Source organism: Camponotus floridanus, unplaced genomic scaffold, assembly GCF_003227725.1.
Source record: "Camponotus floridanus strain SB8 unplaced genomic scaffold, Cflo_v7.5 scaffold62, whole genome shotgun sequence".
NCBI lineage: Eukaryota > Metazoa > Arthropoda > Insecta > Hymenoptera > Formicidae > Camponotus > Camponotus floridanus.
The window spans coordinates 132,383-145,884 of record NW_020229792.1 but is presented as its reverse complement, the minus strand read 5'-3'; the positions used below and the strand labels follow the sequence as shown (position 1 = coordinate 145,884).

Here is a 13,502-nt window from a genome sequence, read left to right as displayed (position 1 = left end):
AAGAAAACATACAATTGTTTTTAAGAAAAAATATGGAATTATTAATTGCAAATTACATATTTTTTCTTAGAAACAACTATGTGTTTTCTTTACATCAATTGATTCCTCTCATTATTTTGTACATAAAAGTATCAAGGTAAGATAATCGAAAAATGAATATTTTACAAGATATTTTATGGTTTCATGGAATCAGAAGTTGAAAATATCACCATTCAATAGAGCGCATTCGATTTATAAAGAAAGTGTTTTTACTTTTTTGAAATAACCACTTCTCTAGTTTTTAAGTGAGTGGTGCGGGTGGTCTGAAACACCCTGTATATAATATTTTAATAAACTGTGTATTTATATTTATTGCATTTTTATTTATTATTTTCTTTGCTTTATAGTCCGGTTTACGACGCGTACTGCAAGCAACATTACGCAAACGGTCATTGCGATTATGGCTGCAACAATGAAGAGTGTAATTGGGACGGCCTCGACTGCGATGGAGAACCACCATCATTGGCTAAAGGTGCCATATCTATTGTCGTAAGAATGGACATGGAGTCCTTCCGCGAGCACATCGTGACTTTTCTACGCGAACTCGGGAACGAACTGAGAACGACGACACGCGTGAAGCAGGATGAACTCGGTAATGACATGATATATCCTTGGAAACCCGAGAGAGATCCCGACTATAATTTCGGTCGCCCAACGATAATCCATCCCAATAATCAAAACGGTGTGATCATCTATCTGGAGATTGATAACCGCAAATGCATCCCTTCCTCGATGATGTCGGGGTTGACTACTTCCCGTCGAGATGCCACAGGATGCTTTCCATCGGCCAATGAGGCGGCTGAGTATTTGGCCGCCACGGCGTCGAAGCACACCCTGTTGCGGAACTTCCCCATCGAGCAGGTGCGAGGTGTGGTAGATCCCCAGGGTCCAGAGTATCCCGACAGTACAACAAATTACAAGTATGTCTTTATCGGCGTGGTCATCGTGGTGCTCGGTGGTCTACTGATGGGCGTACTGGTGACCGCACAACGGAAACGCGCCGTAGGAGTTACATGGTTCCCCGAGGGCTTCTTGAGGACCAGCAGCGGCAGCGGCCAACGGCGCCGCTCGCGCCGACGCGGTCCAGACGGTCAGGAGATGCGCAATCTGAACAAACAACCATCAGTAAACTGCATGGACCTGGACGTAGTGACTCGGGTGCAGTCCCAGTGGTCCGACGATGAGTCCGATCTTCCGCCTTCGAAACGGATGCGGGCGATCGAGCCGGGTTACGCGAGCGATCACACCGCTATCACGGATTATGAAGAGACCGAGCCGCGCATGTGGACGCAGCAGCATCTGGACGCTGCCGAGATATGTCGGCCGGATGCGGGCGGTGTCCTGACGCCGCCCAGCCTGGAACACGGCCAGGATGTTAACGCACGTGGTCCATGTGGCATGACACCTTTGATGGTAGCGGCCGTGCGGGGCGGTGGCCTCGACACTGGCGAAGAAGAGGACGAGAATGATGGCGCCGCGGCCAAGATCGCTGATCTGGTCGCCCAGGGCGCCGATTTGAACGCCAAGACCACGGATAAGAGCGGCGAGACGTCGTTGCATCTAGCTGCGCGTTACGCTCGGTCTGACGCAACCAAGAGACTGCTAGACGCCGGCGCCGACGCGAATTCCCAGGATAACACCGGACGTACGCCGCTGCACTCGGCGGTCGCAGCCGATGCTATGGGCGTCTTTCAAATTCTGCTGCGCAATCGGGCGACGAATTTGAACGCTCGTATGCATGATGGTACGACGCCGTTGATACTAGCCGCGCGTCTAGCCACCGAAGGTATGGTCGAGGATCTCATCAACGCCGACGCCGACATTAACGCCGCTGACAACAGCGGCAAGACCGCGTTGCATTGGGCGGCGGCGGTCAATAACGTCGACGCCGTAAACATATTATTGGTGCATGGCGCGAACAGAGATGCTCAAGATGACAAGGATGAAACCCCGTTGTTCCTCGCCGCACGCGAGGGCAGCTTCGAGGCGTGCAAAGCGTTATTGGACACGTTCGCCAACAGGGAAATTACTGATCACATGGATCGGTTACCGCGCGATGTCGCCAGCGAAAGACTACATCATGATATCGTTAGACTACTTGATGAACATGTGCCAAGGTCACCGCAGATGGTCACAGTCATTCCGAATGGTCCTCTCATGGGTAAGCATATTTATTATAATATTCTAAGCTATACTTGTTGTATAAAAATCTTATCACCAATAAAAAACTAATAGGAATAAAATAATCTTCCTTAGAAAAAATTTAACTCTGATTAACTTTAGCTCGTTGAATAAAATACCATCGTGTAATTATTCCCTTTCTTTGTAGGCTCTCCGAATCATCCACAATTAATCACACATCCCACAGTAATCGGCTCGGCGCCGAAGCAGACCAAGTCGAAGAAGCGGCCAAAGGCGGGAAACCCAAACAGCCCGGAATCGGAGGGCGTAGTAGTGATGGTGAGGCGAAAGCCATCGGTGAAGAAACCGCCGGCCAAACGCGGCGCTCAACCCCCAAACCAGGAGATCCCACAGGGAGCGGAAGGCGCCGATGGCAACTTGCCAACGAGCCCGTACGACAGCGCGAGCCTCTACAGCAACGCGTTGCCCCTGGTGGCGCACACGGCAACAGCAAAACAGCCGCCTCCGTACGAGGATTGCATCAAGGGTCAGTCGATGCAAGGCCTGCAGCAACTCGGTCTGGATACCTTCGCGACCAATTACGGGCTGCCGTTTCACGACCAGCTCTTAGCGCCGCATCAGCGGCAACAGCAGGGTATGGTGAACACACTGTCGCCACCGTACAGCAATCAATCGCCGCCACATTCGGTGCAATCCAACATGACTCTCTCCCCGCAAGCGAGCTACATGGGCTCGCCATCGCCGGCGAAAAGTCGGCCATCGTTACCCACCTCGCCTACCCACATCGCCGCCATGAGGCAGGCGACGCACCAGAAGCACGGCAGCATGCCGCCAGTGGGATTCGACTTCGACAATCTGCCATACACCTCGAGTCAGGCGCAACAGCAGCAGCAACAGCAGCAGCAGCAGCAGCAACAGCAGATGCAGCAGACGCAGCAGCAGATCCAGCAGCAACCGCAGCAGCAGCAGCCGCAGCAGCAGCAGCAAAGTACGCAACAGCAGCAGCAACAATATTACCAGTACTTGACGCCGCCGTCCCATCATTCCGGACCCGATGTCACGCCGCAGCATCTCATGCAGGCGCCCGAGAGCTTTCCGACGCCATCGCCGGACAGTCCGGGCCACTGGTCCTCGAGCTCGCCCCATTCCAACAGCGATTGGTCCGAGTGCCTAGCAGCATCACCACCACAAGCACCACCCACGAACGTCTACGGCGCCGGAAGCGGCGCTCACCAAAGCAACAAGAGTACCGAGGCGGCGATCTACATATGAGATTGGTACAACGGTGCTCTCTTCCTCGCACCAATAAATCGTAAATCGTGAAAGAGATGAGAAAAGAGATAGGTATACGAACTGTGATCAGCTCGTCGAGTTCGAGCGTCTCTCTACAAGTGTCGAAATGGACGACCGATATATGATAATATGAAAGACTCTTTCGCCGTAATTAAATTATAGTGGCAAGAAGGTATTTTTATTTTTGTTTGTTTGTTTGTATGTGTGTCGAAGATGATGAGCTACGTTGAAGCGTCGCAATTATTATATATATTTATGCGTATCAATGTTAGGCTGAATAAATAATTCATCAATATTGGATACAAATGTATTCGTCATTATATATTTACATGGTTTATTAATGATTGATTATTAATTATTAATTGATTAATCATTGATTGTTAATTGATTCATCAGATTTCCGAACATATTTTTCGCTCAACATTGATGCGTAGGAATATAAACAATTATGTATATGTGTATTGCCGCATGAGAGGGAGGGGGATGGATGGAAGATTTTTCGATCACAGAGATATTACAAAAACGTATTCAAATTGCAAAACCGATTGTGCCTCTTTAATGCGACGCGATGTTTAGGAAAATCCTCGCGACCGAGGAATCGCGCAACTTATAAAAAATAGCCGATATATTTTTGATATCTGTCGATTTTTATTATCGCGACACAGCTCAATGAAGAAACAGTGCCTTTGAACTTGCCAATGTGAAGATCCCCGATGGACAATAATTTATAAGGGAGCGAGACCTTGCTCTACGCATAATAATTGTACATATTACAATAGATTTATCGTTCGCAGCTGTGTCTGTTATTCCACGGAGACGACTATATAACATGTAATGTTCTATTTAGTGCCTAATGCGCATCGTATACACAAAGGAATTGTATTGACTCGATCTTTGATTACCCAGGTAGAACATAAAACTCATAATGACATCATTATGACGTCCTAAAAGTCACCTAAAAGTCATCTTAAAAAAATAATGATATCATTTGATATACTTTTGGCAATGTTTTAGTGACTTATTTTTGATATTAAACAATTCTAGCGAACTCTGTTGAAGAATATATATACTTCGCGTATGAAATCTTAAGAATCAATCATATATAATATATATATTTTATATATATATATATATATATTGCAATTACTTATTTATTTAATTATTCAGGTATATTTTAATTATATTTAAGCAACATAATCTTTTTAAAATTATATAATGCGATTATTGAACTTAAAAATTTATTATTCTTTTTGTCATCTTTAACTTATTTTTTAATCATTTTGGTTTAGGTAACTTTTAAGTGATAAATAAAATCATGATAAATAAAATCATGTTCTACCTGGGAATTGTTTCCTTTTTACTACACTTTTTGATAGACCGATTTTTAGATTTCGAACGGTAAGATAATCACCGGTGTAACACATGAAGCGCGAAATGAGAATTGTGCCTTCAAGTTCCGTAGAGTATAAGACACGCAAGTTCTGTAGATGAATCTATTATTAAATTATATCGAGAAGAAACGCAGCGTTTCCAAATGGCCTCTAAACAGATCGAATGTTTATCACTGGTTAATGTATTAGAGATGCCAGTTTTCTTTTTATCGGCGATATGTAATGTAATGTAACGTAATGTAATGTAATGTAACGTAATGTAATATAAGGCGAAGAGACGATTGTCTAGAGAACATCCATCATCTGTGACTATCCAGAGAACATCCATTATCGGTCGACGGGAGCTTCAGAGAATTGGTCCTTTCAGCTCGCATCGTTCCATACATAGACATTCCATGGCGCGCCAATAATTCCTCTTCTTTCTTCGATCCTTCCTCCTCTCCCTCGCGCTATTATGTCCGTCGAAAAATCATTACTAACAAGACTAGGGTAATCATTAACGTTAATCTCTAGGTGTATCGATCGCCTTTAAATTAAGTACTCGGCGCGGAGCGGTGGGACAGTTCTCTGGTCTCTTCTCTGCCAAAGCCAAAACTGCATTTTTCAAATAATAGGACGATCACACGATGCGTATAAATGATACGCGTAACGAGTGACAATGATGCATTATTTTGTAGAAATTGTTTGTGTATGTATGGGAGAATTTATGTACGTATATATATGTATGTGTGTGTGGGAGAAAGAGAGAAGGGAGAATTAATGATACGGAATGTTACGGGATGAAGAAAGTTCGTGCGCGCGCTTTTGCAATATATCGGTACCAGTGAGACGATCTTCATACGTTAGGCGAAGACCGCTATTGGTATCATCGGTATGATCTGATTTGTAGAATTGTCAATGCGCTGTTTTAATTTTATATCGAAAGAATGCAAATGTAAAATGTAAATACTCTCTTTCATTTCTATTCGCTCATATCTTTTACGTATTGTTTAAGTACTTTTTATATAATTATCTTTTCTCTCCTGAATTTTTGTACAAATGCACTCCCCGTTTTTACATATTTTTTATATATTATATATAAGTTTATCTATATATATAAATATATACATACATTTTATATATGTACTGTACTATATCTTACTTTTGTAAGATGATACCGCGTTCAATAATCATGACTCTTTCATTATATTATTATTATATAATTGTATTGTATGTCGTATGTAATTTGCTGTTGCATCAAGGATATGATGCTTGATGCAATTCTAAATTTCATACAGAGCGATGCGACGGAATTTTTTTTATGATCATGGAATGTCATAAGTTCAATGTAATTTCAGTGTCTGTTTTTTCTACGAATGTATTTCCATAAGGAAAGGACACATCTTTTATTTTACTCTTTTGTATCATTTAAAAGAAATTATTATACATATCTTTAGAACTGCCCATACATATCGCGAAAATCATATGAATTCTGCTAAATAACGAACAAGAGCATAAATATATGCACATATACAAGAGAAAGAGAGTATATAAGTATTTTATAAGAAATCTATATATTTTTTTAACTATTCTCTTTTATAATATACTGTGTCACTAAATAATGCATAATCTATCCATAATATAACGTGTCAAAAAATAAAAGCAAAAAAAAAAAAAAAAATAAAAATTTAGAAGGATAAAGATCTGCAATTGGTTCGTTTGTAAAGGCACAAAAAAATGTTAGCAATACATAGGTATTATACGTAATGTTGTCAAGTGTATTGGGCAATTTTACTATGTGTTCAAAATTCAACACTGCTCTCTGATGCGTTATCATTCTGTGTTAAAATCAGCGGTATAACTCTAGGCATTATGATATAATAATTTACAATTATTTACGATGTAAGTTAAGCAACACACCGATTATTTTACAATAGATCTTGTTATGCCTTGTAATCTGTAAAAAGTACTGAATTTTAGTAGCATTGACCTATACACAAATAAGCGAATTAAGGATTTTGTTCGATCCTATTATATCCTAGCCCCGCGGTACCCGCTCCCATATTTTTATAAATAAGTTATGTCTTTTAAACAGATGTAATAATAAAGATAATCTAACATCCATATAATATGGCTGCATTTCTTTATTTTGAATCCTATGTTTTTTTTACGTTTTACATATATTTGTCTCTAATTTCAAAATTGTTTTATAAACAATATTGCAATAATAAATAATTTTTAACTTAATGAGTTTTGTAGTCCTTTCTTTTTTTTCTTTCTTTATACATTTTCAAGAACAAATTAATATCGTGACTTTTTATTTTGATTTACAATGTTTGATTTTTATAGCATTTATAGTACATTACATGTATATGTTTATAAGTATTAATTATGTAATATGAAAAAATAATAATGTACCATTATACATATACATATATATAATGAAAAAATAATGTGTAGTACATATAAATTAATATAAAAAATAAATTTTATATAAATGTTATAATTTGTGAACGTTATATTTTTACTATTTTTTTATGAATAAAAAATTTGTTCACATATCTAGCTTTTTAATTGGAAAATTCTGGATAATACTCTACAAATTCTAAAAATATCTTAATATTTGAACCTCTATATACAATATTTCAAAAGATGTCGCGATTTTTCTCATGAATAATCTTCTTAATGTTTCCAAAACAATATAATAAACAACATTATGAGTACTACAATTACAAATATAACATATGTATAATAAAAAAAGCACGAAAAGTGATGGAAAAAGATAGTAATATATAATATTGTAGGTCAGCGTAACTATCAATCAATTATTCCACTGCTCTGTTTCATATAGATTGCAATTTTCTTTTATAATGTTATAAATAAGATAAAGATTTAGACACGTTCCAAATAAATTTATACATCTTATGTATATAATATTGCACATATAAAAAGGTAATAATATCGCAGTTGAAATACGATACAATCCTGGAGAGTAATCCTGTAATGATTGGATCTTACTGAAAATAATTTAATTTAATTTATTTTTGAGAATTGCGCACAATACTTAAGAACAAATTATTTTTGTGCCATGTAATACTTATTAAAATTCCATACACAGTATCATATTGTTTGCGATATATGAAAAGCTTCATCGATGAAATAAATGATTGAATACAATTGAGATATAAGAAAAATAATATAGTACTTGTAATGAATAACGTTAATGTGGAATACATAAATATTTTATATTTTAATTTCATGTAATCGAGATAAGACACTCATGATTACTTTAAAAATGTGTCCACAAATATCATGTAACTTCAATAGCTGCACATTCATCAAATTAATCCTATTGCGTTAAATGAATCACAGCAGCTTCTTTTAATTTAATCTAACCTAACCAATTATATTATATGCTCCTCATTAAAATGTGTAAAACTGTACGTCGCACATTTAATACGATTAATATACTACGTAATAAAATGTAATACACTAATGAAATAATTAAATATTATTTTTGAAAGCATGATAAAATCCAGGCAGCATACGCTTGTGTTTACATTCGACATCCAAAGACACTGAGAGCTTAGGTTAGATTAGGTTAGGTTAGATCGGAAAAATTTATCGTTTAACAGTTGGCAGCCCTATGAGATATATAAAAGATGCTGTGCAGCACTGCGCGCGGGTATACAAAATAAATTTGAAATCGCTTCTAGCCTAACCATCTTCACGCGATCGACTTTATTTGAATTATACGACATCGCATCGAATTATGATGCGGCGCCGATTTGTCCGAACGTAATTCAGGACATCGCGATGCTGTATAAGCGTCGACTGAGCACGAATTGTCACGCAAATATGATAAATCAAATCTACTCACCGTTCACCGGCTGTTCCACAGGCTGCTCCATTCGCTCGCCTCGGGACGTCCCATTCCGATCTTGATGCACACTAACTCACACGATATCATCAACGCGAACGCGCGACACTTTATTCGGCACTCCCGATATTCACTCGCATCCGATAATCATCATCAAGGGCGTGAATAACGCGACGCAACTTCGCTCCATCTTCGCGATGACGCCATCACTGAATATCGTCAAAAATCGCTGTCGCTCGTTTCCATCGACACACTATGAAAGTCGCGCGATCATCCTTGGACACTTTCGACGCTCGTTCACTCGCGATATTCGTTTAAAAACGGTTAAAAGACGCGAAAAATGCGGATGTTCGACGATCCGTGTAACTGCGTATGACTCCGAGTCACGTATGACGCGTATGACGTAGCAGTCACGCGCCAACATGGCGGCCGAACCACTGCGCATTCGTTTCTGCGCATGGCCATTGCTGCGCTCAACGTTCGCGCAATATATATGTTATATATTCATATTTATATATTTTTATTTACAAAAAAACAAAATGCCTGGGACGCTGTGGGATAAAAGATAAAAAGATTTTTAACCATATTTCTAAATAAACCTTCTTAATTAGTATTAAATTGATCTTTGATATTTATCGATCATTTTTTTAATTATTTAAAAATTTAATTATTAATATATGTATGGAATTTGTTAAATTAATCACTGATTCTTCTAATGTTTTTATAATTAAGATTTGAAAAATATAAATGTTGAAAATATAGAAAAATATAAATGTTAAATATAGATATTTTAAATGTTTTTTCCTTTATATAAAATATAAAAAATTCATATGTCCCATTCTAATATAGTCAACACTATTTATATATTTCTAATTTATTTATCTATTTATAATTTTTATACCAGCATAATATTTTGATTCTTAATACTTTATTAGATATAAAAATAATATTTATAATTTAAAATATTTATAATTTAAATCTTTTTTAAACGATATTGTTAATATATGCATCACACTTTAACTTTTATTTCAATACTTTATTTCTTATAGTGTACGTTCTACATTAAAAATAATATTAAATTTTCTCTCTCCCTCTTTTTATATATATAAATTAAATATATTTATTAATAACCTAATAAAAAATAAAAAATATCTTATTTTCAAATATTATAATCATATAATGAAATTTCTATATGTATATTGTATATAGCTATTTTCAGTATAAATTTCAGCTTAAATATGTATAAATTGGGAGAGAAAAAGAGAGACTACAAAACTTATTTATATTAAAGATGTATATATAATTTACTTGTCTTGCATTCATATTTTAGCATTCACTTCGTGCACATAGCACGGAACAGAACCGTTAATCGTGGACATAGCATGTTACCCTTTGAGAAGTTTCATGGACTTGGCGACGTAGTTCAACGTCCATGTTTTGTGGACATAGAGGCGCTTCAAATACGCGTTTCACCTAAATCGGGGGCATCGGCATAACCGCTCTTAGGCTTCTCTCTGCTCTTTGACACTGATTAACGTCGAGGACGCCGGTGTTGGACCTCCATTCGTTTGCACCGATATCCAGTCGACACGGGAGTTGCCACTACATGTTTATGCCTGTGTAACGAGAATTTGAGGAGGATTTTTCGAAATTACCCGAGAATAATTTGCACGAAGGTCGGTCGATTTTACTGTAATATTTGTGGGATATAAACGATGTTTCAATAAAAAAAAAACACTACTTATTCAAGGTTGTTGGCAACAAGAAGACATCGCCTCAGAGATCGAAATTAGGCCTTTATTATGATAAAAATTGCAAATTCTCTGAATCTTGGACTCAATTGAATTCGTCGATCATATTTAACGAGATTGCCCAAACATATGCAAATTCGAGATGACGTTGCAAAAGTCTGTGGAAATAGCTCGTGTTCCTCATTGAAATTTCATTGTTTATAATGGAAAGCGACGATTAAGTTGTAAATACGTCGAGGAAACATGTACAGATGTTGCGGACTACTATTGGGTGGATGACACGTTCTTCAAGGATGGATCCCAGCAAGAAATCGGAAACAGTTAACAGCAGTCAGAGCACAGTCGCGCAATCTGAAAGCTCAGATTCTATAGAGGTTCTGTATATCAAGTATTACATGAAACCTAAATGCTATCGTTATGCGATCTTTATTAATTTAATTGATTGCAGGTAGACAATTCGCGTACAGTTTTGTTAAAGATAGCAACGCTGTATGCGGAACGTCTTATGAATGATATCTGTCTTGTTGTGGATGGAGTAGAATATCCAGCACACCGACTTATACTCTGTGCTTCTAGTGATGTTTTCCAAGTTAGTATATTTATATATATTTATGTATATAATAATATATAAATATATTTATATATATATATATTTATATAAATATAAATATATACAGGGTGTTTCATTTTAATCCGACCACCTAAATTTCTCGGAATCTAAGCAAGATAGAGAAAAATGTTTTAGACAAAAGTTGTATGGTTTCAAGGGGACATAAGATAGTGTCATTAGTTTGATCTTGAAGAGCCACCTGAAGGACACGCGAAGGTCAGCTCCAACTTTTTAAATGGGACACCCTATATGCTTTTGCATATTCTTGTAGCTCATCTCAGGAGCTTTCCAAAACACTATAATTAAGTTAGTTTTCATTAAGTACTTTCCAAGTTATGAGGCTTGAAATCATTTTTTAATTTTACATAAACCGTAAAATATCTTGTAAAATATTCATTTTTCGATTATTTTACCTTAATACTTTTATGTACAAAATAATGAGAAGAATCAATTGGCTCCTTCAGATGGCTCTTCAAGATCAAACTAATGACACCATCTTATGTCCCCCTTGAAATCATACAACTTTTGTCTAAAACATTTTTCTCTATCTTGCTTAGGTTCCGAGAAATTTAGGTGGTCGGATTAAAATGAAACACCCTGTATATAAATATATATATATATATATATATATATATATATATATATAAAATATATATATCTTAAATATATATATAAATATATTTATATATTTATATATATATATTTAAGATTTATTTATATATAATGTTGAACTTGTAATACTCGATATTAATTTATATTTAGGTGATGCTGATGAGTCCACAATGGAGTGAATCTCAAGAAAGCAGGGTAACCCTTCAAGAAACGCCTCAATGCGCGCCAATATTCAGCGAATTTTTGCGCTACTTTTACACTGGTCAAATAAGAATAAATTATGGTGTTGTTCTACCAATATTATCTCTAGCCGATAAGTACAATGTTAAAGATTTGATATTGTTGTGCCTTGACTACATGCGAAATCATATTGCGCTTGCTGCCATACACGGCACTTTGGTATCGTGGCTGCAATACACATTGAACTGTGGTCATCACGACATTAGCCAAGCGTGCCAAAACTTCATCAAGTGGAACTTGGGGCTCGTGGCCAAGACTGCGGACTTTGCAAATTTTGACTTAGATATCCTAGTATCGTTGTTGCACCAAAGCAGTTTAGTCATAAAGGATGAGATGACGCTCTACAAGTGCCTAGAATTTTGGTTGGATCATCAGGCAGATCGATTGAGAGCGCAGTTGTCGCCGGACGAGCTGGAGGCGACGTTGCATCAACTGGTGATAGCAGTCATGTCGCCCGTTAGATTCCCGATGATGTCCCCGCGACAATTGGCAGACCTATTACTGTCGCCGTTGACAAAAAAGTATAAGGAATTCTTCGTGGAACGTATGTCGATCGGCATGTCCTTTCATTCGGGTCAAACGGACAGAGTAAGAGAAGTGAGTCTTAGCGAGGAGGACGGCGCTTTGTTGTTCGAACCGAGATTGTATACCGTCGACACATGCAGCTCGCTACTGACCATAGAAAACTTTCACGGACTACCATCATATCACACGAGGACACTTGTGTTTTCCAGTCACTCCAATTTAGCGGAATACGCCGGCGATAAAACTTGCGAATGGGTGGTAGACATCTACCCTAAGGGTGTATGGTTCAAGAAGTTTTTCCTCATAGTATGGCAAGGCACGGTAGAGATGCCCGAGCACGTCAAGCGATCGGTAAGATTGTCGTTGACGTGCAAAGAGCCCCCGATGAACAGTCACATGCGCGTCAAGATCGGAGTTTTGATTTACGGATTGCAAGACGGGGTCGAACATATCGCGAGAGTCACCGAGATCATTCATAGATTCAGTAGAAAGGATCGCGTCCTGAATCTGGACGATCTCCTGCCATTCGAGGAGCTCAATCCGCAACAGGGCTCGGTATCAGAGAACGTGGTGTCTCCTTTCTTAGTGGGTCCCAACAAAGACATGCTCAAATTACATATTGTTATATCGCCAGCCAATTAGCGTTTATGATATTACATTACATCAAAGTAGAAAATCATAGCGAGAAAAATGTTTATATATAGTTTTTTTATAAAAAGAGAAAAGATATTATGAATTTTATGTTTCTATATCTTATGTAATTATTTCTTTTTTTTTTCTATTATGCACAAATATTTTTCCAATGTAAAACGAATATAGACAAAGTTAAAATGTAGTACACACACAATTGTTTCCTCTATGTATTATTTTCAAAATTTTAAATATCAATCCGATTTTACGGAAACGTTTACATGATAATAAAAATAATATCTTAATGAAGTATATTACATTAAGGATATATCAAATGCGATATACTTCAGCAGAAAAATTTAGTAGCCCCTGCTGCCATACTGTTGAATGTGATTCTTTACATATAAACT

The 13,502-nt window shown here is 37.5% G+C and overlaps 2 protein-coding genes across 3 annotated transcripts in view; both read left to right on the top strand.

Moving 5' to 3' along the window:
* LOC105258184 (neurogenic locus Notch protein) overlaps positions 1–4,549 on the top strand; it is a 279,923-nt gene extending 275,374 nt beyond the window's left edge. The window contains exons 13-14 of one of the 2 annotated variants that reach the window (XM_025413181.1): positions 387–2,200; positions 2,369–4,549. In XM_025413181.1, the coding sequence (XP_025268966.1) occupies positions 387–2,200; positions 2,369–3,453 (2,899 nt within the window). In that variant the 3' untranslated portion in view covers positions 3,454–4,549. The remainder of the gene's footprint in view (positions 1–386; positions 2,201–2,368) is intronic. The other variant, XM_025413182.1, reaches the window with a different exon arrangement.
* A 5,660-nt stretch (positions 4,550–10,209) lies between these two features.
* Positions 10,210–13,267, top strand: LOC105258178 (BTB/POZ domain-containing protein 17). Its single transcript, XM_011269292.3, has 4 exons — positions 10,210–10,400; positions 10,475–10,849; positions 10,924–11,064; positions 11,848–13,267. Exons 2-4 carry the CDS (start codon positions 10,727–10,729, stop codon positions 13,102–13,104), a joined length of 1,521 nt encoding a protein of 506 aa, XP_011267594.1. The 5' UTR covers positions 10,210–10,400; positions 10,475–10,726; the 3' UTR covers positions 13,105–13,267.
* The last annotated feature ends 235 nt before the right edge of the window (positions 13,268–13,502 follow it).

Excerpts from the sequence above, each read along its gene's own strand:
- LOC105258178 (XM_011269292.3), top strand. The coding sequence starts at position 10,727 with ATGTTGCGGACTACTATTGGGTGGATGACACGTTCTTCAAGGATGGAT. Across the intron at positions 10,850-10,923 it reads AAAGCTCAGATTCTATAGAG|GTAGACAATTCGCGTACAGT; the intron begins GTTCTGTATATC and ends AATTGATTGCAG. Across the intron at positions 11,065-11,847 it reads CTTCTAGTGATGTTTTCCAA|GTGATGCTGATGAGTCCACA; the intron begins GTTAGTATATTT and ends ATTTATATTTAG.